Source organism: Electrophorus electricus, chromosome 13 (genome assembly GCF_013358815.1).
Source record: "Electrophorus electricus isolate fEleEle1 chromosome 13, fEleEle1.pri, whole genome shotgun sequence".
NCBI classification, from domain to species: domain Eukaryota; kingdom Metazoa; phylum Chordata; class Actinopteri; order Gymnotiformes; family Gymnotidae; genus Electrophorus; species Electrophorus electricus.
This window is the reverse complement of record NC_049547.1, coordinates 2,554,345-2,578,623: the sequence shown is the minus strand read 5'-3', so window position 1 is coordinate 2,578,623 and position 24,279 is coordinate 2,554,345. Positions and strand designations below refer to the sequence as shown.

General features: G+C 44.8%; 2 protein-coding genes across 3 annotated transcripts in view; one reads left to right on the top strand and one right to left on the bottom strand.

Annotated features, from left to right (window-relative positions):
* The window catches only part of znf106a (zinc finger protein 106a), an 18,532-nt gene extending 5,654 nt beyond the window's left edge, over positions 1–12,878 (top strand). The window contains exons 5-22 of one of the 2 annotated variants that reach the window (XM_027025491.2): positions 929–2,689; positions 2,785–3,202; positions 3,561–3,630; positions 3,722–3,876; positions 3,983–4,043; positions 4,135–4,428; positions 6,185–6,926; positions 7,204–7,253; positions 7,993–8,138; positions 8,265–8,399; positions 8,559–8,675; positions 8,874–9,065; positions 9,377–9,439; positions 9,577–9,696; positions 9,822–9,893; positions 10,179–10,250; positions 10,447–10,590; positions 10,849–12,878. In XM_027025491.2, coding sequence (XP_026881292.2) covers positions 929–2,689; positions 2,785–3,202; positions 3,561–3,630; positions 3,722–3,876; positions 3,983–4,043; positions 4,135–4,428; positions 6,185–6,926; positions 7,204–7,253; positions 7,993–8,138; positions 8,265–8,399; positions 8,559–8,675; positions 8,874–9,065; positions 9,377–9,439; positions 9,577–9,696; positions 9,822–9,893; positions 10,179–10,250; positions 10,447–10,590; positions 10,849–10,905 — 4,669 coding nt within the window. In that variant the 3' untranslated portion in view covers positions 10,906–12,878. Of the gene's footprint in view, positions 1–928; positions 2,690–2,784; positions 3,203–3,560; positions 3,631–3,721; positions 3,877–3,982; positions 4,044–4,134; positions 4,429–6,184; positions 6,927–7,203; positions 7,254–7,992; positions 8,139–8,264; positions 8,400–8,558; positions 8,676–8,873; positions 9,066–9,376; positions 9,440–9,576; positions 9,755–9,821; positions 9,894–10,178; positions 10,251–10,446; positions 10,591–10,848 lie in introns of those variants that run through there. The other variant, XM_027025493.2, reaches the window with a different exon arrangement.
* Positions 11,792–24,279, bottom strand: capn3a (calpain 3a, (p94)). Its single transcript, XM_035532694.1, has 20 exons — positions 23,879–24,279; positions 22,855–22,924; positions 21,807–21,925; positions 21,577–21,710; positions 21,165–21,333; positions 20,895–20,987; positions 20,616–20,692; positions 20,378–20,455; positions 20,101–20,261; positions 19,808–19,981; positions 19,056–19,275; positions 18,133–18,169; positions 17,849–17,926; positions 17,017–17,074; positions 16,873–16,937; positions 16,527–16,595; positions 16,351–16,429; positions 15,893–16,009; positions 15,710–15,768; positions 11,792–13,771 (listed from the first exon to the last, which is right to left on the bottom strand). The coding sequence occupies exons 1-20, from the start codon at positions 24,128–24,130 to the stop codon at positions 13,745–13,747; spliced, it is 2,136 nt and encodes a 711-aa protein (XP_035388587.1). The 5' UTR covers positions 24,131–24,279; the 3' UTR covers positions 11,792–13,744.

Genomic DNA, 24,279 nt, shown 5'->3' with positions numbered 1-24,279 from the left:
TTAGTCGCTGTTAGTCTGTGTCCTCAGCCCCATGCTGTCAGTTCTATATTAAACCTGACTGCAAGCTGGAATCATGTGTCAGCCTAAAGAGGCCTCAGCTGCTCACCCCTGTACTCTCCTCCCCCGCTCACCCCGCACACCCTACACACCCTGCTCTTTCCACCGGCCAGCTCTGGCAGCTCCTGTATAGTCCGTCGAAACTGACTCTGTGTGATGATGTACTTTGCACGCTCCGCTTGCTGTAGCCTGACGGCAACACGGCATCCCGGCCACCGAACGGAACGCTGTGAGACAAACCATGTTTTGCTATGTCATGCTATGCTAAGCTATATCATTTTGTTATTTGTATGTTATTGCTAAATTATGACGCGACAATGTGAAACGGAGGTCTTCATCTGCAGCAGTGCAAGGAAAGCTCCACGGTCACAATTCTGCTGTGTCACTAAATATCTGCAATGCAACAAAGCTCTATAACCAACAAATGTCACCCCACACGCAGCCTCTACAGCCTTGGCTATCCAGAGCATGCAGGATAGAGCAGACTACTCCTACCATATTTAGGTGATTGATATTTTGAAGAGAAATGTTGTTGAAACATCTGGTGTAATATTACAAGCTTGTAAATCTTTGTACGGGTAAGTGAGAGATGAGTATTGAATTGCTAATGTGGTGGTGGTATAGCAAGTGGTGTGATGGTCAGGTGAGAACTGCCTGGCAGCTGTCATCCCGTCACATGCCGAGCTTCACCCCACAGTGCAGCCCCTTAAAGTCCTCCCCCTCCTCAGCAATCCATCAGACCCTGGTCTCGTGTTTCCAGCAGCAAAACAGTCCATTCACACAAGAGTTTGTTCCTACTAGCTGCTTCCAGCTTTAACCTGCAGCTTTCTGTCCTTTTTGTGTTCTCGTGTTTTAATTAATGCACGTTCAGACAAGAGGAAGCTGTGTCAAAAAGGGCCAGAGAGGAGGAGGAAACGATGAGGAACTGGCAGGAGATGAAGGAGAAGTGGCAGGGTCCCAGAATATGGCCCCACCAAGCAGGCGCCTCCTGGGGCCGGCCCTGCCCCAACTTCCCCCATGCACCCAGAGGCAGAGAAGCCCCCGGTTGGAACAGCTGGGAGAATAGGAGCGCCACGTGGCATGCAGAGGGACCACCCGACCTGCAGAGATGGGGGCATTTCCACGGCAGGGGAAGCAGCCTGCCCAACCGCGGAAACTACTGGGGACACAGAGCCTATGGGATCTGCCCACCACAGCAGAGGTGGCCTGGCACGGATGCTAGTCAAGGGCACTATGAGAGAAATGGTGACTTCTTCTGGCCACGTGGCAAAGGCATGGTCAACAGGATGCCGTCACCAAACCTCTATACAGCGCCTCCTAAGATGCATCCCTGCCAGAAACCACAGCACAGCATTGAAAGGCAGAAAAAGGGCAACCAGAACCAAAAAGCAGCTGGTGGGGAGAACGATCGTAGCAAAAGCAGCGTTAGCAAGCCGGACAAGTCCTGCCGCTGGGCGCCATATCCCCCAGCCAAGCTCGGAGATGCGTCAGGTCAAAATGATACCCAGCCTCCCTCAGAGAAGTCTGGAGCTCCTGAACACAGCAAGGAGAAATGTTGGAGTGCAAGTAGCCACTCTGATGTGGGGAAGAACCTGCATGGGTCCTGTGAACATATGCAGGATGAGGACCAGAACCAAAAGCAGAACACCTGCTCCAGTAAGAGCAGTGAAAGTGGTGGGAAAGCTCTTAGACCCACGCCTCTGACCTTTTCTTCATCATCTTCATCCGCATCAAAAGCAGAGAGGCCCACAAAGCATTCTGAAAGAAGGGTGTCCGCCAACCTACGCTCAGTGACCAATCTTAGTCGAGCGGCGAGTCAGGACTCTGTCAGCTCGAAAGCTTCTAACCATTCTCACACAGACTCACTGCCCTCACAAAATGCATCTTGCGGTCCAGAGCAGGAACGGCTGCTATCGGAAATGTTACGCAAAGCAAAGGAGACCCTCCTGGACAGACAGGGCACGGTGGGACAGGCCGCCTCAGAAGACTGCCCTGAGGAAACTGAGCTGGATATCTGTGAAGACCAGCTGACCCAGAATTCAAAGTTGAACAGATCAAAAAAAGGATCTGAGAGTAGGATGAAGTCAGATGAGCGCAGTGGGAGAAGGAAGGAGTCTCTGGACGTTAGTGCCGCACAGCGGGCTCTCACAGCGAAAACCGACACCACCCTGTCCCTGCAGTCTTTGCAAGTCAGCACCTCCACTGCGGACCGGGAGGACGAAGATGGGTGTGGTGAAAGGGACGAAGACCTGGTGCCAGATCGTGAGGCTGCGGACGAGGGCCCCAGCTCGGACGGCGAGGCCGGGCGCGAAGGCCAGCCTCAGGCAGGTGGAAGTTCGGTGCCCTCGCTGAGTAAGCTGGCGCTGCCTGCCTGCCTCAAGCGTGACCTGAACCGGCACATCGGCGGCAAGGGCAAGGCGGCGGTGGTGCGGGAGCCCAACCTGAACATTGCCCGACGCATCCGTAACGTGAGCGGCACGCGGAAGGGTGAGGGCGAGAAGGAGGCGACGGGCCTCAAGCCCACGCTGCGGCAAATCATCAGCTCCTCCGCCTCCAGGAGGAGCGTCAACTGGGACCAGGTGTACCAGGAGGTGCACCGTAAGAAGCAGGAGAAGGGCAAGGGCCTGCCAAGGTAAGCCACTCTATGCGCTTTGCTCCGTCTTTGTCTTCAGGCATGACTTCAGTGAAAAACATACATAACCTCGCGGCTGTTCCGTCTTTGGGCAGGTTTGGGATAGAGATGGTGCCAAGCGGGCCAGAGGGTCCGACCCTAATGGAGGAGGATGACGCCCCTCTTTTTGAGGGCTTCCAGTGGGAGACTCTGGTGGACTCCGGTGGACTCAAGCACAGCATGTCGGAGAGCGGCGTGGTCGACAACAGGGCGGCAGCCTCGTGTTCTCTCCATAGCACTCAAGAACCAAGGAGAGAATCCTTCGTCAGCGCTTCGTCCGCGACTCCCCATCCCGGACCTTCACTCTTTGAAGATGACCGTGAAGGGCTTTCCCGGGTTAGTGTGTGCCCGGAGGTGACGGGGCCAAGAGGGCCTTCCCAGGACCCAGAGCCTGCGGACGGGGACAGTAGCTGCGTATCGGGAACTGAGCTGAACGACTGCCAGACGGGAGGGAAGAAACGAAGAGCTGCAGGGGTGAGAAATGCAGCTTGTTCATGACGGCGTGATGTAGTAATGATGGAATGCTGACGTATTATGTAATTAGGTTTAGCGTCAGTCCTCATCCCTAATATGTGGGTTAGGTCTTCAGAGATAAATGACATGTTTATTATTTGGGGGTAACGTAAAATTAAATGGGTCTGGCATGAAGTAATAGGATTTATTTTCTTAAAGTATAAAGAGTTATGTAATGTTTGGATTTAAAATATTACTTCTGGAGACCATAAAAACATCATTTATACATCCCCATTCCTAAAACTGTAATTGTCATCATTCTTTCTGGTTCAGTAATCCAGAAATAATTGTTTTGATATTTACTTGTTCTTTCTGTTAGGACATCGTGTCCCCAGAAATTCCTAATTCAGGAAGAAAGAACAAGAGGCAGAAGATCAAGCCTAAAAAAGGTAAGTGTGCCTGGTTTCTGGTGCAGGACGTTCAGGTCTAGATGGGACTTTCCTCAGTGTTGTGGTGTCTGATGTGCTGCGGGCTGCGCAGAGTGCTCAGAGCTGGACGAGCTTCTGGCTGTCTCGCTGCGTGAGGAGGAGCTGAACGCCTCCCTGCAGACGCTGGATAACAGTCTGATCCAGGCCCGTTCCACTCTGCAGGCAGCCTATATGGAAGTGCAGCGCCTGCTAATGGTCAAACAGGAGGTTAGACCATATTCCTACGTGCAGTAAAATGAAAGAGGTTTATTTAGTTTGCTTTTTTCCACGTTATTAGTTTTACCTTATTTACAATCATGTTACTGCTTTCCAGGTAACCACAGAGATGAGTTCCTTAAGGACCAAACGTATAGAAATCCTGCAAGGTTTGCAAGGTACACACTTCTGTGTTTTTAAAGGTACACATTTCTTTGTCTGTTTTGTTTTGTTTCTGAAAACAACATTAATTTTCCGCTTCCCTTGTAGGTGTAGGTGAGTCTTTGCAGAGAACCAGGAGCTGTGACGAGAACCCGACAGCGAAGCCAGTTCCGGCGCCACTCTCCACGGCCGTGCCTGACAATGCTGTGAACCCCAGTCGTCTAGCCACTTCCTCGCCCTTCCCATCACCACCGGCTGCCTCCAGCACGACCGCTGTTGTCATCAAACAGGAACGTGCATCGCCTGTAGCCCTCGCCCCGGGGCGAGAGCACGCAGATAGTCCCCTCCGTGACCCCCACAGCACCACGCCACAGCAGGGAGCAGCCGTCGGCACCGAGACCGGTGAGGGCGCTGTCAGCTTAAGTAAACCCTTTACGCTCTCTCTCTCATTCTTTTTCTTATAATAATGATAATGACAATAATATATTTTAGTACACCTTTCTACAAACTCGTGGACAAATTATAGATGGGAAAGGGAGGCATCATACAGCAGACCAGACAACACACCAGAACTTTTTTTTTTTTATTAAAATTTTAAAAAAATCAGAACAATGGGGCTATAAGTAGGCCCAGGGGAACAGATGAGTGAACAGATGAGTTTAAAGTCCCAGGTGGACTTTAAACTGTCGTAGTGAATTCAGAGGGCTTAAATGTAGGGGGATATTGTTACTCAGGCAGGGTGCCATGCAGGAGACCCAAAGGGGGAGTGATGACAAGACCAGCAGAGGAGGAGGTCAGGTGAATGGAGTGGGATAGGAAGGAGTACCTTGAAGGTGAGGGGGAGAATCCTACTAGTCTAAACTAGCCTTTAGGGGGAGCCGGTGAAGATTTTTGAGACCCGGGCCGATATGGTCAACGGATGAATAGAAGGATGATTTCAGGCGGCTGAATTCCGAGAACTGCGGCGTCCTGAGTAACTTGGGGAGAATACCGACGAGGATGGAATAGCAGTAGTCGAGCTGGGAAGTAACCAGAGCAGGAACAAGTATTTCTGTACTGTGTTGGGAGAGTGAGGGGCAAAGTCTCGAGATGAAAAGGTGGGATCAAGAGGCGAGGGGGAACTGTTATGTTAGATATGGTAATGTAAGGGGTAGAGATCTTGGCAAATGTATATTTAATACCAAGGAGTAAAATTTCAGCATTACGCTAATTATGTTTGACAGAGATTGGAGGGAGGTTCATTTACAGAGGGGCTACTGAAGATATAGAGCTGCATATCATCAGTGTAACAGTGAAAACCGATGATGTGGCATCTCATCAATACACCCAACAAAAGGAAGAAGAATGGAAGAGGTCGCAGAACTGAGCCCTGGGGAACACTGGGAGAAGACCAGTGACTTAAGGAAGATGAATTACGTTTGTTATATGAAGTGAAGTGATCCAGTTTAGTACAGTGCCTGTGATTCCTATAGCAGACAGTCTTTCCTGGAGAAACAAATGGGAAATGGTGTCAAATGGTGAGTTGCATTCAAGGAGAGTAAGAGTTATGAGAAGAAGTTGTGAGTCAGCAGCACAGAGGAGATGACTGGTGGAACGAGTGAAAACCAGGTTGAAAAGAATCAAGGAGGCTGTGTCAAGATAGGATTGAATTTGGGTCACAACGTGTTCTTATTGTGGATGGAAATTGAACAAAAATTCCTTAAGTTGCCAGATTTCTTAAGGGTAGGGCTAATGGCAGTCTATCTGAAAAAGGATTGAACAGTTCCAGTCGTTACAGATGATTAACAATGTTGGTGATCAGTGGTGAGAGCAGGAGGGAGAGGCCGACAGTGAGGGAGGGGCGGTGTAGTAACAGAATGAAGCTGCTGCTGAATATTGTATATTTTGTATTGAAAAAACTAAGGAAGGAGCCAGGTTCAAAGTTCAAGGGTAGTGGGTGAAGGCCAGGTGGGTGTAGAAGTTTATTAATGGTAGAGAGAATTTAAAAAAAAAATGTATCTATTCCAGAATTTATTAATTTTGAATAACAAGCTGTTGTGGTTGTTGACAAAGCTTCCTTGTAGTGGGTCAAATGGCACTTACAAGCAAGGTGTACAGTAAGACCAGTTCATTTAATTTTATATTGGTAACAAATAAGAGCACTTTGTGTTTTCTGCAGGTTCTAACAGCCTTGTGGTGAAAGTTTGTCACAAAGATAAGGACAGTGCTCAAGATGGAACAGGTTTACCTTTGAGCATGCCTCCTCTGGATCACGGAGTAAAGCTGTCCCCTACCCAGCGGACTCGCAGGGCCTCTCAAGAGTCAGTGCTGGGCCCTTCCCCACCCCCTGTCGCAGTAAGCCCGCTTCTCAACTCGCTCTCCCCCAAGCCTTCCCCACCCCCAACCGTCCAGGACCCCAAGGCTGGAAAACGCGTGAGGAAGCTGAAGAAGAAGAGAGTCCTGAGGAAGGCCCAGGGTAACGAGCAGCCCGACGCCAGTGACTCGGAGCTGGACGCCGACCAGGCACCGCGGCCCGTCCGGAAACTCCGCCCCCGCCGGAGGCCCAGCGGCTCCTGCCCCTCGCCTCCTGCTACTGAGGAAATGGATGAAATCATGGAGGTGGCAGGCGCTCCAGAGCCTATGGAGATGAAAGAATCAGAAATGGCCCCAGCTGGCAAGGAAGCTCGGAACTCGGACTCCTCAGAGCTGGAAATGGTGGAGCTCCCACAAGCCATGCCAACTGAGGTGGTTAACCTGGACTCCTCGGAAACTGACGAGGGAGTCGCGGAGGAGGACCCAGGCCCTCCTGAAGTCTCCAAGGAGTGTGCAGCTGAGAAGACAGAAGCCCAGAGGCTTGCCTGCAATGAGGTCACCTCCACCAGCGAAATGGATGCCAGCAGTACAGCCCAGAGCTGTCAAAGGTAGGCAGCAATTTTTGTGGTGCTTGGCTAAGGTTTTATGGGTAATGACGTCTCCCTTTTTATGCTGTGTTGAGGCACTTGTGTCCACCTCCACTTTTAAATCTAAATTGCATGAGGTATCAGAAATCAGTAAATAATAACTACATTTTTTTTGTTTTCTACAACAGCCCTTATTTCTAAAACATTTGGCTGTACTGTGAAAGGCTCTTCCATTGTCCTAGGGTGTGATTGGTTCTTGTCCTTAAAATATTTGATGTTTGTGTTTTTGCGTTTGTAGTGAGAAGACGTTAGCCTTAGAAGCTGTGAAGGAGTACAAGGCATCCTCGGGTAGGTACTTCATATTTCCAGGGGCGTGCAGGTTTAACTCTGTAGATGTGGAACACATTTAACCTTCAAGAACGTTTCCTAGATTTCCTAATTTCTTTTGGTCATCCAGAGTTTTGTTGTTTTTTTGGGTTTTTTTTTTTTATGATTGACTGCAGATGCTCATGGTCCACATTGACTCATTTATTGTAACTGTATGGGGCAAGGCTGTGCTCAAACCAACAGAAATAAGGAAGTGGTATGTGTTTAGCTATATTTGGTCCTTTCTTAAACAGGTCTAACTGAGGCAGTCTTGCAGAGCCCAAATTAGAATACTAGCACTTTTAGTAGATTAAAATAGTTCACCACCCAAATTGCTTTTTAAGGGCAAGGTATTCTTAGAGTCTTGACGTTTCCTAGCCGGAGCACCATTTCATTTGACCTTCTAACAGCAGTGCTGTGATAACATTGAGGAATTTGTAGCGTATTGCACCGTGTACCACAGCATGCTTTTCTCTGCGGAGACCCTCGGGTCTTTATGAGGATGTCATGTGACAAGCTTGCAACTGTCATACCAGGTCCAGTGGAAAGGTAGACTGATGGATGAGGCCCCTGTGAAGACTGTCCCAGGCGCTCATCAACGGGGCTGTCCACTGAGCCAAAACCTTTGTTCTGTGTGCCTCAAGAATGATTGAGATGGGTTTCATGGAGGACACGTATGCTCTGTGTGCTCATGTGGTGTGTCTGTGGTGTGTTTCATCAGACACGTCGTCAGATCTAGGTGAGGAGGAGGTGCCCACCGAGGGGTCGTTTGAGGGTCACCAGGAGGCAGTGAACGGCATGCAAATCCATAATGGCCTGCTGTTCACCTGCTCAGGAGACCGAACTGTGCGGGCCTTCAACCTGACGGTGAGCTGAACTCCTGCTTGGGGGCGGGGGTGTGGGGTGGAGATGCAGCGGTCCTTTCACCAGCTCAGAGTCCCCATCGGATGTCACCGTTCAGTGATTGTTGTGTTGTCGTCCCGTGTTCTACAGAACCGCAAGTGCATGGCCGTGTTTGAGGGCCACAGCAGCAAGGTGAACTGCCTGCTGGTATCTTCTGGGCCAGGCCTGCAGCAACGCCTCTACTCTGGATCCAGCGACCAGACCATCCGCTGCTACAACATCAAGGTTGTGCTCTGACCCCCCCCCCCCCCCCCCCAACCAATCTTTGCTTCTCATGTTCCCTCACCGTTTTGCCTCGCAGAGATTGTCCCTTTAGCCTGAGCGTGTACTCTGAGCTTGTAGCCTCTAAACGCTCTCTTGACCGTGCCATCGTTTGTCCCGCAGACACGGGAGTGCGTGCAGCAGCTTACCCTCCCCGACCGTGTGCTCTGCCTCCACAGCCGCTGGAAAGTGCTGTACGCCGGCCTGGCCAACGGCTGCGTGGTCACCTTCAGTCTCAAGGTAAACTTGGACGCAACCCAGCGTCTATTTCTGTTTTTTTGCAAGCATCAAAAGCAAAGGTTACGTCACAGTCTAATGAGAACTGTGTAGAGAGGGTGTCCCTCTCTATCGTCTCCCCATCGTATACCCTCTGCTCTGCTTGTCCTGCCATGCTGACACACACATCATGCATGTCCTGTACCCCCATCCTTCACACAGACCAATAAGCAGCTGGACATGTTTGAGTGCCACGGGCCACGGGCGGTCAGCTGCCTGGCCACTGCACAGGAAGGGGCGCGCCGCGTGCTCCTCGTCGGCTCCTACGACAGCACCATCAGCGTGAGGGATGCAAGGAGCGGCCTGTTGCTCCGCACGCTCGAAGGACACACCAAGACCGTGCTGTGCATGAGGGTACGTGTCTTCCAGCCTTCACATGCAACAAGCTTACATAACTGTACCATGCTGTGTTATGTATTCCTATGACACTCTGACATTCGGTTCCCAGAGTGTTACACATTTGTATGAGGTATTATTATGCTTTGGTATGATACATTTGTATGGAACTACATAATGCCATTGTATAAGTTTTTTTCCCAGGAGATTTCATTAAGTAGTCACATTTGAAAATTCATAGAACTAAGTTTGTGATGACAAGCTGACAAGGGTTATATAAAAAAAATAAAAAATCTCTTCCTTTTTTTTTCTGCATTTCCTGTTTCCAGGTGGTGAATGATCTCGTATTCAGTGGGTCCAGTGACCAGTCTGTCCATGCACACAATATACACGTGAGTCTATTTTTAGGGGAAAGAGCAGTTGTGGCTCTTTCACTATCATAGATGAATATTTGTGAGGAACTGTGCCTGGCATGTGCTGTTGGGCAATTGCTTTCATTGTCGCTGGTGTGTGTGTGTGTGTCCTGCAGACAGGAGAGCTGGTACGGATCTATAAGGGCCATAGCCATGCTGTCACTGTGGTGGCCATACTGGGGAAGGTGATGGTTACAGCGTGCCTGGACAAACTTGTCCGCGTGTATGAACTACATGTAAGAATCTCTGAGTCGGCTGTGGTGTTACGGATCGTATTGATCTTCAAGCATTCCGGTGGGTTTTGATCATTCTTAAGCATGCCTTTGCACAGCATTGACTACGTTTTTGGTGCTGCCAACAGTCTCATGACAGGTTGCAGGTGTATGGTGGACATTCAGACATGGTGATGTGTATGGTCATCCATAAGAGCATGGTGAGTATAGCACAGTCTGTGTTATAGCACACTCTTTCAGCTTTTATGCACTTATTCAGAAATGCATATTGCTTCACTGGGTGACTTGAAAAACATCAGAAACCCTGTTGATTTAAATAATAATAGTAGTAGTAGTATTATAATAGGTATATCTGGTGGTTATAAGTTGTAATGTGTACATTTATATTAACATCTTGAGTTATGAGTAATGATGCACTATGACTGCCAATGAAGCCTCTATAAGCCTGATTTGTCCTTGATTTAACATGATTTACTGCACTGTAGATTTACACAGGATGTTATAACGGGAGCGTGCGGGCTGTCCGACTGAACCTGATGCAGAACTACCGCTGCTGGGTAAGACGCTGCCACTTAGTGCACAGTAACTGGGCTAAGCGCTGATGTGTGTGTGGTCGTGGGATCGAGTTGTGGTGGCATGCTGTTGATGTGTGAGGTCGCGTTGCTGAGGCTGCAATGTGTTCCTGATGAGTGCTGGCGTGTTTGCCAATTATCCGTGTTGTCACTGACGTGCGATGTCACGCATCTCCTGCAGTGGCACGGCTGCTCGCTGATCTTCGGCGTCTCGGAGCACCTGCAGCAACACCTGCTCAATGACCACACAAACCCCACGCAGAAGACACTGAAGTGCCGATGGAGGACCTGTGACACCTTCTTCACCTCCCGCAGCTCCAAGCAGGTACGAGCACAGCCCCCCTAGACCCCCCTAAGGGGGATTTATGGAGGACGCCTCATTTTTAGTACACCAATCAGACTTTTCAGAAAAAGCCACCTGTCCTCTTAGCAACCTCATATATGCATCAGGTTAACAGTGGCATGTTTTAATAAATCATAATAATGTAATAATAAAACATATGCCAAAGGGCTTTTTTTTTTTTTAGATACAATCATTCTGAATTCACCCCCTAAACAAGTTGTCTTGCTCCTGTCTTTATAGGCAGTGCATGCTCACATGCAGAAGCACGCAGAGGAGGACAGTACAATGGACTCCTAAAGGGCCTCGAGGGGCTTTGACCACCCATTTAACCCAAATAACTCTTTTATCCCATATTGGGAAGTTCTGATCTGCACCTCGGGACAGGAGTGCTTTCCCTGTTCATTCATTTGTGGATGCGTTGTATACCAGCAGCTGTCATCTGAGAGGCAGTGGGTCAGCTACTGGCAGCTCCTGGTGCCATCTTTTCAATACGGAGGATTTGCAAGATTTTGATTTTCTTACTTTTTTTTTTTTTTAATTTGAAGCAGTGGTTTGTCCGCTGAAACTAGAAGACTGTTAACATCTTTTCAAAAAAGTAACGTTCAGAGTAGGCTTTTACCAGTTACTTGCCAGCCTACTTGGATGTGATTTGAGGCTTTTGGCATCCAAAGGTTCTTTTCTTTTAGATTGAATCCCTCCCGTTCACTGGATTTGCTAGTATTTGCTGACCATGCCTGTCAAAGCATTTTATCTTTCCTCTTTTTCTATTAACGCTGTACTCGTGTCTCTTTATCTGAAGACTGGCTGAGCGTGCAACTCTGCTAATCTGTCATACTATGCCTCTGCCGTTTTTCAGAAAAAGATACATACAGGTAATGGATAACACGGCTCTTTCCGAATCCTTCTCTTCCTGCTTGTCTGATCATGCACAGTACTGTGCAGCTCTGAGATTCAATGACCAAATAAAGGTGAAGAGTCTAAAGAACTGTGGAAAATGCTGTACAAACTTTGGGACAGGCCTGGAAGAGTTGGTGCTGCTGCCCCCCAGCTAACAACACACATGCTTCTCTACTTAGTATGGCATGGATTCAGAGAGGCTTTTCACCTGGGCTGTTTAGAGGTGTGAAAGAATAGTACTCGTGTCTTCTTGAGCAACCAGAGTTTGGGGTTTGTTTTTTGTTTGTTTTTGGTTGGTGGTTTTGTTTGTTTTTAACTAGAAGTCTTGTTTTGAAGACCCTTTCTTCCTCATAATTTACTTAGAGCTGTGTTTAGTAGAGACATCCATTTACAGCAATGTTATTCTAGGTTGAAATAATTTATTACAGGGTTTTCATACTAGATCAGGTGCAAATCCTTTTTTTAAACAAGTTTTTTCCTAGTTGTCAAATGGGTGTTTCTCTGAAGAGGAAGTGGTCGAACCTTTTTTTTCTCTCTCTTTTTCCTGTTTTTGTTTTCTTCATTTTAGATCTTATTGTGTCTTTACTTCCCTCCACTATTATGGAAAGATGATTTCATATATATTAAAGTTTATGTGGGGTTGTTTTCCTTTCTCTCGTCATCTGGTGTGGTTGCTCGCTGATGTTAAGATGAAAAGGAGGGATTGGTGGTTTTGTAGTTCAGAGATTGCTGTTGTGTTTGCTGTGATGACCTGAAGCGCGACAGTCGATGTGTGTTACGGTGAGCGTAACGTGTGGGAGTGTGCATGTGTCTGAAGAAATACAGTATAACGTTGTGGGTTTGGTTACATTTTTCAACACTAAATCCCACACTGAATTTGCTCTTAAGGAAAGTGATTTAATTTTACTGTGTCAGTGCTGGAATATGTTGAACTTAATATAGGAGTTGTTTGTTCATCAAGTGAAAAGCGTGGTAGAATGCGTGTTCTGTGCCGTACTACTGTGAAATGCAGGCAGTTCAGAAACACTGGTAAACCTCAGTTACTCATCTTTAAATATTTTTACTTTTTTTTTCATAAAGTATCTAAGCAGTCGGCTACATATTTCCTTCTGTCCACACTAACTAAGAAGCTTTGGCCTTATGCTAGAATACAGTGATGTTTATTATTTTTGCTTTTGTCGTGTTGTTGGCATAAAGCCAGTTGGTTTTTCCTCTCAGTAATTGTTCCTTGCAGCAACCTGTTCAGCCGTGTGTAGCTGGGGGAGCATTCAGACAGCCTCTTACATGGTGTTCCAAAGTTTCTCAAGTTTGTTTGTTCATTTTCCATGATTAACTGGTTACATTAAAAAAACAACAACAACAACAAAAAACTATTACAGATTTGTCAGATTGTCATTTTTAGAGTTAATGTTTCTGAATGTTTCTAACACATCAGAGCACATGCATATTTGCTTAAAACAAACAAAAAATGCACCATAATCCACAAAACACTTGAGGATGAATTGAAATTTTACTTTTGTTTGACTAGAGCTTTAATTGGGAAATTACAAGTAGCCTAAGCTCAGTCCATTTTCATGTTCAGAATGCAGTGGAAACAAACACTGCCTTCCAGGAATATGATAATAGGTTTCGCTCACTGTTTCTGTTCTAGTAAACAGCAGAGTTTGCTACATACTTGAAACAGGAAGTAGTAGTAGTTTTCCACTGATGTAAAAAAAAAAAAGTCTGGACTGAGACCTTATGCAAAAGATCTGGAAAGGGCATGATCAATCATGAGGTTTCTTTTAACTTGCTGGATTCAGTTATGATCGAAATTTGGGTGATCTGGATCTACATAAGAGCCAGGAAGAGATGAAAAACATTCAGGAAATGTGTATCATGGAACAACTCATTGAGAGTGCACAGTGATAGAAAGAGTTGGGGTTTTCTGTGTGGTTTATGACTAAAGAAGAAGGAAAAAAACAATCAAATTGAAAGTGTCAATGAACAAAGCATCGAGCAGTAAGAGGAGATTTGATGTAAGAGTTCAAATGGTTAATCTAGATTAATGGTGCCACTAAGTGGGAAGGGGTTAGCCGCTTGGAGTCTGAAAGAGGAGACAGGTGGACTGGTGGTAATGTTGGTGCTTGTAGTGTGGCAGGTCTGAGGTGATTGAGTCTCAGAGGGGGAAGCTGAATGTTGAGGTAAAGCTTGGTGGTTTCTGTTCCTGGTCTTGGGCTCACTAAAGTCCTGAGCTGCTCTAGGCATGCATCGTCAGCTGGAGCCACTGGGGGAAAGGAATATGGTCCAGTGTCAGATATGTTAATGTATATATGTTAATGTATAATCTGATCCAACAATGCCTCAGAACTTGGAAAAAAACCCTTGTGTAAACATTATTCATGTACACATACACACATGTAAATTGTTTAGGAGTGATTTTCGTTCCCCCTTGCTGGTTTGTTTCAGATTGTTCAGCAGCACTTTATTTGCACATCTGATGAATGACCTCCGTCTGAAACATCCTGCTTCTATGGAAACCTTGTGAACGTCACTGTAGTTCTGAATGTGTGTGTCAAATATAATCTATACATGTGTATATATAAAATTTCCCCACTCGCCCTCTGGGCAGTCTTTTTCCTTCAATCTTGGGTCCCCTACCAGAGACCTCGGAGCCTGTGAATCCTCCGTAGTATCTTAACAATTCCCAGGACTGCGCTCTTCTGGATCGAGATCTCAGATCTTGTTCTTGGTAACTGCTGAAGCCATTCTCCCAGTTTGGTGGTTACAGCCCCTAGTGCTCCAATTGCCATGGGAACCACAGTTGCCTACACTCCCCACATCTTTTCTATCTCTTCTTTCAGCCCTTGGTATTTCCGTCCATGATGGTCCCTGTTCCTCATTTCCATCTTCCTCGGGTTTCTGCTGTCTGAGGTACTCACTAAGCACTTTGTCACTTGGGGCCATTATCTAGGTGTATTCCTGGATCTTGGTTGTTTTATCCTGTATAGTGGCTCTGACACTTATTAATCTTCAGCCCTTCTTCTTCTGCTTAGTGTCCAGTCTCAGAGTGCTGGATGAAACCCTCCGTGTATTGTGAGGAGTTTCCTTTTCTTGATGTCAGTGGCTTCTATCTCCTCCTTAGGCCATCTTATTATGCCAGTGGGGTTACCTGATGACTGGCAGGGCATAGGTGTTGATAGCTCGGATGTAGTTTTTCCCATTCTGCTGACTTCTCAGGACTTGCCTCACTCTTTGTAGGTATTTGGCTGTAGCTGCTTTCCTTGTGGCCTCTCCATGATTCCCATTTGCCTGTGGGATTACAAGGTACTTGTAGCTGCCCTCAACATGTATTACTTTACCCTCTGGTAGTGTGATCCCCTCTGTTCTAGCCACATTCCTTCTCCTTGAAATCATACGACCACACCTATCCAGTCCAAATGACATTTCGATGTTGTTGGTCAGATGGATTAGTGTGTCGATGTCTCATTCACTTCTAGCATACAGCTCGATGTCTTACATGTACAAGAGGGGGCTGATGGGTGCTCCTGTCCGTAACCGGTATCCGTAGCCACTCTTGATGATCTCACTGAGGGGGTTCAGGCCTATGCAGAACGTCATCAGAGACGGGGCCTCTCCTTGGTACTTCCCACACTTGATGGTGAGTCGTGCTATTGGCTTGAAGTTGGCTTCTAAGGTCATCTTCCACAGCCTATTTAGTTCTTGATGGAGTCCTGTTGATGTTATACAGCCTCAGGCATTCCAGGATCCATGTGTGGGGCATTTGAATTATAGGCCTTCTTGTAATCAATCCACACACACACACACACACATATTTGCCAAAATGCTCCTAAAGTTTTCAATACCAAACTCAATATTCAAAGTAAATCGTTGAGAAAAAAAAAAGTTTAAAAAACGTAAAATGCTACTTCAATATGTACTAAACCCCTTCAGATTGGTGCTTGTTTGATCCACTGTTTGTAATAACAGCTATAAGTCCATTGAGGTAACCAACTCTGATAACTCTATTTTCTACCAACTCTGCACACAGGGATTTCTGCCTGTTATTCCTGGCAGATTCATGGTTGTAAATGGCTATGGCATTATCCGGATTCAAGCTCCGGTCCTGGGATGCAGTCCTCTGTTAGCTGTGGTCCTTAGGAGCTACTGTATTCATTATAACGTTAAACCAATTTATATGTTACAAAGTTCTACATATAGTTACCTCTAGGACAGACAGTCTGATCATGCCATCTCTATCCTGATCAAAGGCCTGGAAAGCTCCTGCAAAAAGATCAGCTTAGCGTTAGACAGTACAAGTTTTTGCAGCAAACACTCTTAGAATGATTAAAAAATTTAGAATGAAATCAATTTAATAATTTGAAGTGACTGATACAGTTACACTCACTGAACATCCCCTCTAGACGCACAAGACAGCTGACAAAGCTGTCAAAGTCGATGTTCATACTTTCATTTGCAAAGCGCATGGTGATGGTATCATACAGCTGATTGTTGAGACAAAACCCTGAATGGCAAACAAGACACATAACTGCACAATGACAAATGCGTTAGATTTAGTTCATGTTTTCGAACAGTGTTTCAAAACCATTTGAGCTTTGATGTACATAATCTCTCAATTTAAAATGCATCCATGTCCATTTAAACTGATATTGGCACTACTGACTGCAATAGCAGACTAACATATTAACCTTTAAATGATTTGTGTATGTGGCTGATGTATCAGTTTTGGCACTAGTCTAATTACATGAGTATAGTCAAATTTTTTGTTACAATCTAAGGACAAATCCCTAGGACCAAGAGATAAATAATTAAATAATAAAATATTACATTTAGTGGGACTCTTACCTACATCTCTGATGGCATTCCTCATCTCATAGCTCCTGATGCAGCCAGTGTGGTCTTTATCATAACACTTAAAAATTCCCTGCAGAGGAAACAAAGCCATCAAGCTCTACTATAGAGTCTGTGCTATATACTGTAATTGTATGGGTGGGAGAGGTGAAAACTAGACACTCCCAAACCTGCCAGTGTTTGATCTTATTCCACAAGTGTTTGAACTCTTGTAAATGAAGTCTGCCTGTTCCATCCATCTAAATGAACATGGTCAAGGCCAAATCTTCTGCATTATGCTGCACATGTTCATACAAAGGATATATTTATAAATGAAAGATTATAAGTGAGAAATAAGATTACATTATGTTACAACCTGGCTAATTAATCATATTTTATCATTTAAAACAAGTCTTCGAAATAGCTGTGGGTTTGTTTGTTTGTTTTTTGTTTGTCATAATTTTCTTTGTAAAGTTATAATTAAAATGAGCAATGATGTGCTGATATGCTGTAAGTGTAGCCAGCGCTAAAGGATACGTCCATGAGAGCGATCATGCTACGGCAACTCTCCAGACTGAAACCTTCTGTATTTATGTCCATTTCTGTGAATGGGAGAAACACCTTTTCATAGGACTGTACAGAATCTGATCACCGATAAGCACCAACACAGAACATACTCACGCCCAACCACCTCCGTGTTTAACACCTTTCTCAGTGCACTGGCTGAGATCTCCAACTCCTGCAGGCACAGAGACAACATGTAAAAACTGACAGGTCATTCAGCTTGCAATAGATGTGTACAGTTTGAACCTAAAACTGAAAATACAATACAACTGAATACTGGGCATTTGTATCATATTCATGTAGTAGTAAGAATGTTTCCTTTTAGAGGAGGTCATTAAAAGTTTACATACTTATATTGCCAAAGTACCTTGATGAGCCATTTAGGTGATGCTTTTAACCAGTTCTCTCCTATCCCAGAACACACCACCATACTCTCTGTTTCACACCTTCCATACTTTTTGTATTCGAGAGACCCACCTTCTACAGCACTATACTCCCCCATCCAACAACATGCTAGCTCTCAATAACAATGTTTCATATTTACAGTAACTACAAGAACTAATATACTTATTTGTAATAAGTATTTGCTAAAAGTACTAAAATGAAACCTAATATTGCCAAAGTACATTTAAAAGACCTAGGTGTAGATGTTTTCTCCAGTTCTCTCCCACACCGGCACCATGCCCTCTATATCCCCTAGAACAATACTCCCTGCCCTCCCCACAACCTTCCCCAGTACGTTCTGTGCCACCAATGTCAACTCACTGCGCCCTGCACCCAGGTACTCGTGTCCCTGTCAACTCACTGCGCCCTGCACCCAGGCACTCGCGTCCCTGTCAACTCACTGCGCCCTGCACCCAGGTACTCGCATCCCTGTCAACTCACTGCGCCCTGCACCCAGGTACTCGCGTCCCTGTCAACTCACTGCGTCCTGCAGCCAGGCACTCGCGTCCCTGTCTGTCTGTTGAAAAATGGTGCAGAACTGCTGGCCCTCCTCACTCTCCTCACCTGCTGAGGCTGGAACTGGCTGAGGTTGAGCAGGAAAATTAGTTATTAGGCCTGACGTGTGTGTGTGTGTGTGTGTGTGTGTGTGTGTGTCTATATATTGTGGATATAATACATGGAGCTATAATCTCAGAAATTGGATTTTGTTTTTCAAATATTTAAAAATATACTTTAAAAAAGTATGTATGACACATCCAGCTCAAGCTGACTTTCACATTCAGTACTCACCACTAGATGATCAGCCTCAATCCTGTTTTCTATCTCCCTGTGTAAATGTCAACACGCACTGGTCAAAAGTAAACATGGCAACCTACATAGGCTTTTATTTACACAAACTAATGTCTAAATTGATATTTGCTTATTTTCTTTATCTCTTATTAGTCTTTCTGTACAACCTGGTCTCAAAACTTGGTCAGACTATCTAGTTTGGCCACTGTTTCAGGTTCAGCATATTCCCAATACTAGCAATTGCCAATACGTTTAAATAGCATGCAGGGGTGTAACAAATTGAATGGGTTATGACATCATCTGATTGGCTTGAATGATATCATAATGCATCTTTACCAGTGAACTATAAATAAAGGTCATTTAGCTATCATTGAACTCTTCATGCCAAAACTAGCAGTGGTCTTTTTTGTAGCAATCATCCAACTTCTTCCAACATTTCACAGGGAAAATGTACTTTTTTTCACTCAGCGAGTCTCAAAGGCCTGAACCAAGCAATCAAGAATACAGAACACCTGGGATAGAGCAAAAATAAGGACAGAATGATAGTCCCCGAGGATTGGATCAAGAAACATTTTGCTTGTAATAGGATCAGCTATAGTATGACATCATCCCCATTACACTGAATGGTCTTTGTGACTCCTCTGACCCCACCAGACAGCAGTGCTCAGCTCTGCTCTAAAATTCCTCATCCTTCAAAGAGTTGATCTTAAATTAATGCTTCAGGGTGACATTTAGAATGAAGGAAAAGTTGAGTGTCTTCTCAACTTTGCTGTTGCTTTTCCTAAAGAAGATTCCTTAACGGCTTCAAATTGGGGCTTATTTCGGTTCTATAAATAAAATTGCCAATAAAATGGTTTGTCAAAAATTGTGTAAATCACTTGACAAACCATTTATTTAAATACACAGCCTTCCTCCCCACTCACTCGGAGGTATTCCTCTTTTCTGAGAAGATGCGGAGGATGAAGTGGCCTTCACGGTGGGGCTCATAGGTGGAGGGCACGATGACGTACTCCCCAGGGCTCAGCCTGAAGCGCTGGGTCACCTCCCGCAGGTTGATGTAGGCCTTGCTGCGGGCCTTAGGTGAGGTCTGGAGGAAGAAGTCCTTCTGCATGTGCTCCTTGTTGCCATGCATCTGATGGACAGAGACAAGGAGAAAAAGAATCAGTCTTAACGGGCTTCTGTTTGGGAGAAATGCTTAGAAAATATAAGGAATAGTACATAGGGTAGGGACACAAAGCACAGTACTCAGCCTGAGAGAGAGAGAGAGAGAGAGAGAGAGAGAGAGAGAGAGAGAGAGAGAGAGAGAGAGAGAGAGAGAGAGAGAGAGAGAGAGAGAGAGAGAGAGAGAGAGAGAGAGAGAGAGAGAGAGAGAGAGAGAGAGAGAGAGAGAGAAGCTCAAGGGATCCAAGCTCTTCTCTCCATCACTTTTCCATACCCGTTTTGCCACCTATGAACAAAGAAGAATGATGTGGCGTGCTCCTTCAACATGACAAATATTAAGTAGGAAACTTTTTAAGGCTGTACAATACTTGTCTCCTTGTCTAGATAGACAAACCCCCATTTAATGTATTTCATATATAATTTTATGAGAATGTGTCATTCAGTGTTGATTCATTTCAGATATTAAACATCTGCTGAATATATACTGTGTAAATACATAATGACCTAAAATGGAGTACCTCATAGATGGAAAATCCAATAGTAAAGAGGTTGGCACCCATCTTGCATTCTTTCCTTCTGTTTTTCTGCATGAGAGCCACCACAAAGGTGCAGGCAACCTCGTTTTCTTCTTGTTCATCATCCTTCTCCAGCAGACGCAGTCGATACTGTGGGTTTGTCCAAAAAGTATCTGCAGTATGGAAGTCAAGGAAGGTGAAAAAAGGGCCTTGAATAGGACATGGGGGATGAGGATGGGTACAAGGCAGTTTTACACCAATCAGCGCTGATAACAACTCCTAGGCTGCTCACCTGGATAGTTCCTACAGCCTCCAGCAGAGCAACCCCTCACCCAGTGGCCCTCGTTCACGGACACTGTCCACTTGTGAAGTTTATCGACATCCAGAGCATCAGGGGTCAAATTACAGATCTCAATCCTGGTGTAATTCTTCTTGAAATCTTCAAATGACATCCTAGAAGACGTGGCAAAATACTTTTGCTTTGGCTCGAAAAGCCATAAGCATTTAGATGTTCTGCAGGTTGTCCATGTCCTTCAGAAAACATTACAAACTCCTGCCTGTTTACATACCAGAACTCTCCATCCTCAGCATTCTGCTGTTGCAGTTTGTCTTTCTCTACCTTTGAGATGGTAGACCATTCCTTTGAACTACAGCCAGTAAGAAATAGCATTAATCCTGCCAATTTTCTAGCGAGAGCAATTAGTATAATGGCCAGATTACTAAAGATTTGCAATGCTCTGAGAACAGTTTTGCTAAACTTAGACCTTTTAGAGACATTGATTTCTTAAACTCTTAAAAGTCACATACTTATCACTCCAAGGTCCGGTCCACTCCACTTGACCCCAAGGATTACGGAGACGCACCAAACGCACTTTCTTCATGTACTGTTTACACTAGAACCACAAGAAGGGCACATGACAGCTTTTACATGTAGCTTCAGCTACAGTAGCAATCAAGCATAAAAGAGCTGAACAAGACCATTAACAAGCCTTAAAAAACTGGAACTTGTTCTGTATATGAATAAAAACCAAGCTCAGTAAAAGTTCACCCACAGAACATTTTAACATTGTGGTAAGGTTGGTACACTCTCGTTACCTCCTCCACAGCAGTCACGGAATATGTATGGCCCTTCACGAGCCCTGTGACAGTGCAAGTTTCAAACTGGGCTGGAACAAGGGCCTGTGGGAAATATCATTAACAACAACAACAACAACCATATGTTGCTCATCCTTATTCTGTTAATGAACAAACCTACAATGAACTTTACAATTCATTCTGTTAAATACATAAAATCTAGCTCTAAATTGGCATGTGTATAAATGTAAATAGGAAAACAAAAAATTAAAGGCAACCTACACCAGTTGAGCAGCCCATGAGGGAGCCTCTCTCCAAGGCTTTCTTCATGACATTGTACAGTTCCTTGGGTGCCTCCTTCATCTCATAGAACTCAGTCACTCCTCCAGTGAAGTCTTCCATAGCCTCAGTGGTGTTTCCACCCTTCAGGGCCTCATATGAACCATACAGCCTGAGTTAGGCAGCACATATTTGCAACTGTGAGACACCACAGTGAGAAACACCAACAAATATATCCAGCAAATACTGCTCAAAAATCAGAAACATGAAGAGACAAACTTTGAGAACATCCTATTATGATGTTATATTATGATCCTATTTGACCTATCATCAAGGTCAAAGCTTATAGTTGTTATGTATGGCATATGTATGACATACTTTAAGAGTACAGTAACATGATGAAAGAACAGCCTACTTGGCATAGGCTTTCTCCAGGAGCGCACTCCAGAACTCATTCCTCTCTGCAGACTTGGTGAAGACCAGCTGGTCATTAAAGGTAGGAACCCGATCATCGATGACAACATCCACCCAGTCTCCATAACACCAAAACTGGATATACAATAGCAAGACATAATGTTTAGAAGCCTGCCACTATAGACTCTTAATGAAAATTACATTAGTTGGTGGCTATCAGATGGGACCAACTTGGAAGTGAAATATTCCAGCATAGTTGTCAGTGAAGCTCTGCTTTTGAGGAACAACCCGATACAGTAGCTTCTCATTCAGAGTCAGGCAGGCAATGGCTGCCAGAAGCCAGCAGTCTCCTATGGAGTGCAGAGATAAGGTTTATCATACTGATCACACTGTCAGCTTCCGTCTGGAGCTTGGACCTGGTCAGTGAACCAGTGGCAGTTTTATGACTGAGACCTTAAAGACACATCATGCAAATTGTTCTAATGACTAGAGACGAGTTTGAAATGTGGAAATATGTCACCAAAGGACAGCTTAAAATCAATATAAGCAAAATTCAGACATGTTTGGCAGAGATCTACAGTTAAATACCTGCAACAATGCTTTGAATAGGTTTTATTGAGCTCCATAATAGTTTCTTTAAAGTTTTAGAATTTCAGCCTTCCTAAACAAACTCCAGTGCATTTGAAGGCAAACAAAAATAAATCACAAAAAGCTACATGATTCATTGTTAATAAATCAAAATGCAGATTTAAAAAAATATTTGCTTCTTGCATGATATTTGCACCAAAACCAGAGGCCCACACTGCTGACTTCAGAACTTTTACATTGCATGTGGGAACATACCAGGGTGTTATAAACTTGGTCCTATGCACAAGCTACCTTTGTGTTTGGTCCTATTTAAATACCATGTTTAGGACATAACAATGGGAAGTGCTGCCACCTAGATTCCTTTCCAGTAGAGCACTCAAATACTGAATAGTCCCTCATGAATATAGACCTATGGACTAGGGTTAACAGCGATGGTCCAGACAGAGATATCATCCCCTGCCCTGATTACCAAAGTCATGATACTGTACACTAAAACCTTCCCTAATCATTTTCAACATACATCAACTTACACATTCTTTTATGCAGCGGTGGATAGATCAGATTCTGGAAGTAAAATACCACACCAGGTATTTTGTTCCAACCACCTGGATTTGCTATGAGATCAAGCTAGCAAGTAGAATGAATTACTCAAAGCAGCTGAACCTAAACTCTTAGACCTCTGCTGTCTTACCAAGGTTTCCCTGGCAGATGTCAGTCCTGCTGGCTCCCCCAACGATGAACTGCGGGTTAACACAAATATCCTGCAGCACACAGACAGTTGAGCACCTTCTCAGATCAGATACAGAAGACAGAATAAATGATATAATGTCATTTAGTTGAGTATGTATTTATTAACAGTCATGGCTGCAGCTGTTAAGTAAAATACATAGAGAACAGTTTATAAACAATTTCAGAATGATGTACAAAGCTTTTTCAAGGCTAAAGTGTTACTTTGTAGATAATTTATGGATTATTACTAGCAATGCTTAAAAATATGGTGTACATGCACCATGGCATTAGATGAAACGTGCTCCAGCTGTATGAAAATAATGTACTGATAAACCCTCACTGCCACCTCCTTACAAACACCTACTTTGTACCTATACTCACTGGCCACTTTATTAAGTATACCTTTTATGATCATGTTTTAGGTGTCAGATTACAGACTGTAGTTCATCTGTTGGCATGCACAGTGTCATCCACTGGCTATTTGGTTCATCTCCTCTGTTTGTGTATTATTTTAGTGACAGACCATTGTCAACTGTACATTACCACTGGCATGGAAGTGTGATGATTGTGGGAGCTGAGCTGGTACAGCCTTATCAGACACATCAGTGTCTGGGATGATAATCTGTCATCCAGCCAGTACCTACCCTGTGATCAGAATCTACCTACTGGTGAAGATTCTCTAGAAGATGCTAACACAAACTTTGCATGGATGTGCACAGTCTATAGATCCTCACCTTCAACATGTCTCTGCTAAAATGACTTTTTTTTTACTTTTTAAATGCCAAAACTGGTAAATTGTATGCCACACACAACAATCTACAAAAACACGCGCACGCACACACACACACTCAATTATATTAGTTTGTCCTCCATTAATTCATGTTCAGTTGTAATGAACAAAAGCATTCAACATTTGATTCCTGTTGCTCTTTGTGTCTTTCATCTCCACGATGAGCAGTTCTCCTATGCTGACCTATTCCTCCTACCTTAGGCCTTTTCCAAACGATCTTCTTGACCTTCTTAGACTTGTGGCCCAGCTCCTTGAAGCCAAGGGACTCTATGTTGGCTGGGAAGGTTTCATCCTCAAACAGGCACTTTTTGTGAAGGCACTCCTGCTTCAGGACATTAAAGTCCTGACCATTGAAACAGAGAGGTTTGTTAATGGAGCCTTCTCCATTCCTCCTCTCCCTCTCCCAGATTAACCGGTCACAAAAGAAGCCAGACGGTGTGTATGGCATTTTGTCTCACTGGAACAGCAGGATCCTCTATTTTAGCAGCCTAATATCTCTAGCATAAATCCAAACTGCTGATCTTGTTAAATGACGTAGTCTTTGCCTGGTCTCAGAGTGGATGTTAGGATTGGAATAAAAAGCACATTTGTGCAACA

What these genes read in the sequence shown, in the direction of transcription:
- capn3a (XM_035532694.1), bottom strand. Translation starts at nt 24,130, where the DNA reads ATGCCATACACACCGTCTGGCTTCTTTTGTGACCGGTTAATCTGGGAG. An exon ending in AAACACGGAGGTGGTTGGGC is followed by an intron (nt 16,938 to 17,016) that starts GTGAGTATGTTC and finishes TCCCATTCACAG; the next exon opens with AAATGGACATAAATACAGAA. An exon ending in GCGTCTAGAGGGGATGTTCA is followed by an intron (nt 15,769 to 15,892) that starts GTGAGTGTAACT and finishes ATCTTTTTGCAG; the next exon opens with GAGCTTTCCAGGCCTTTGAT.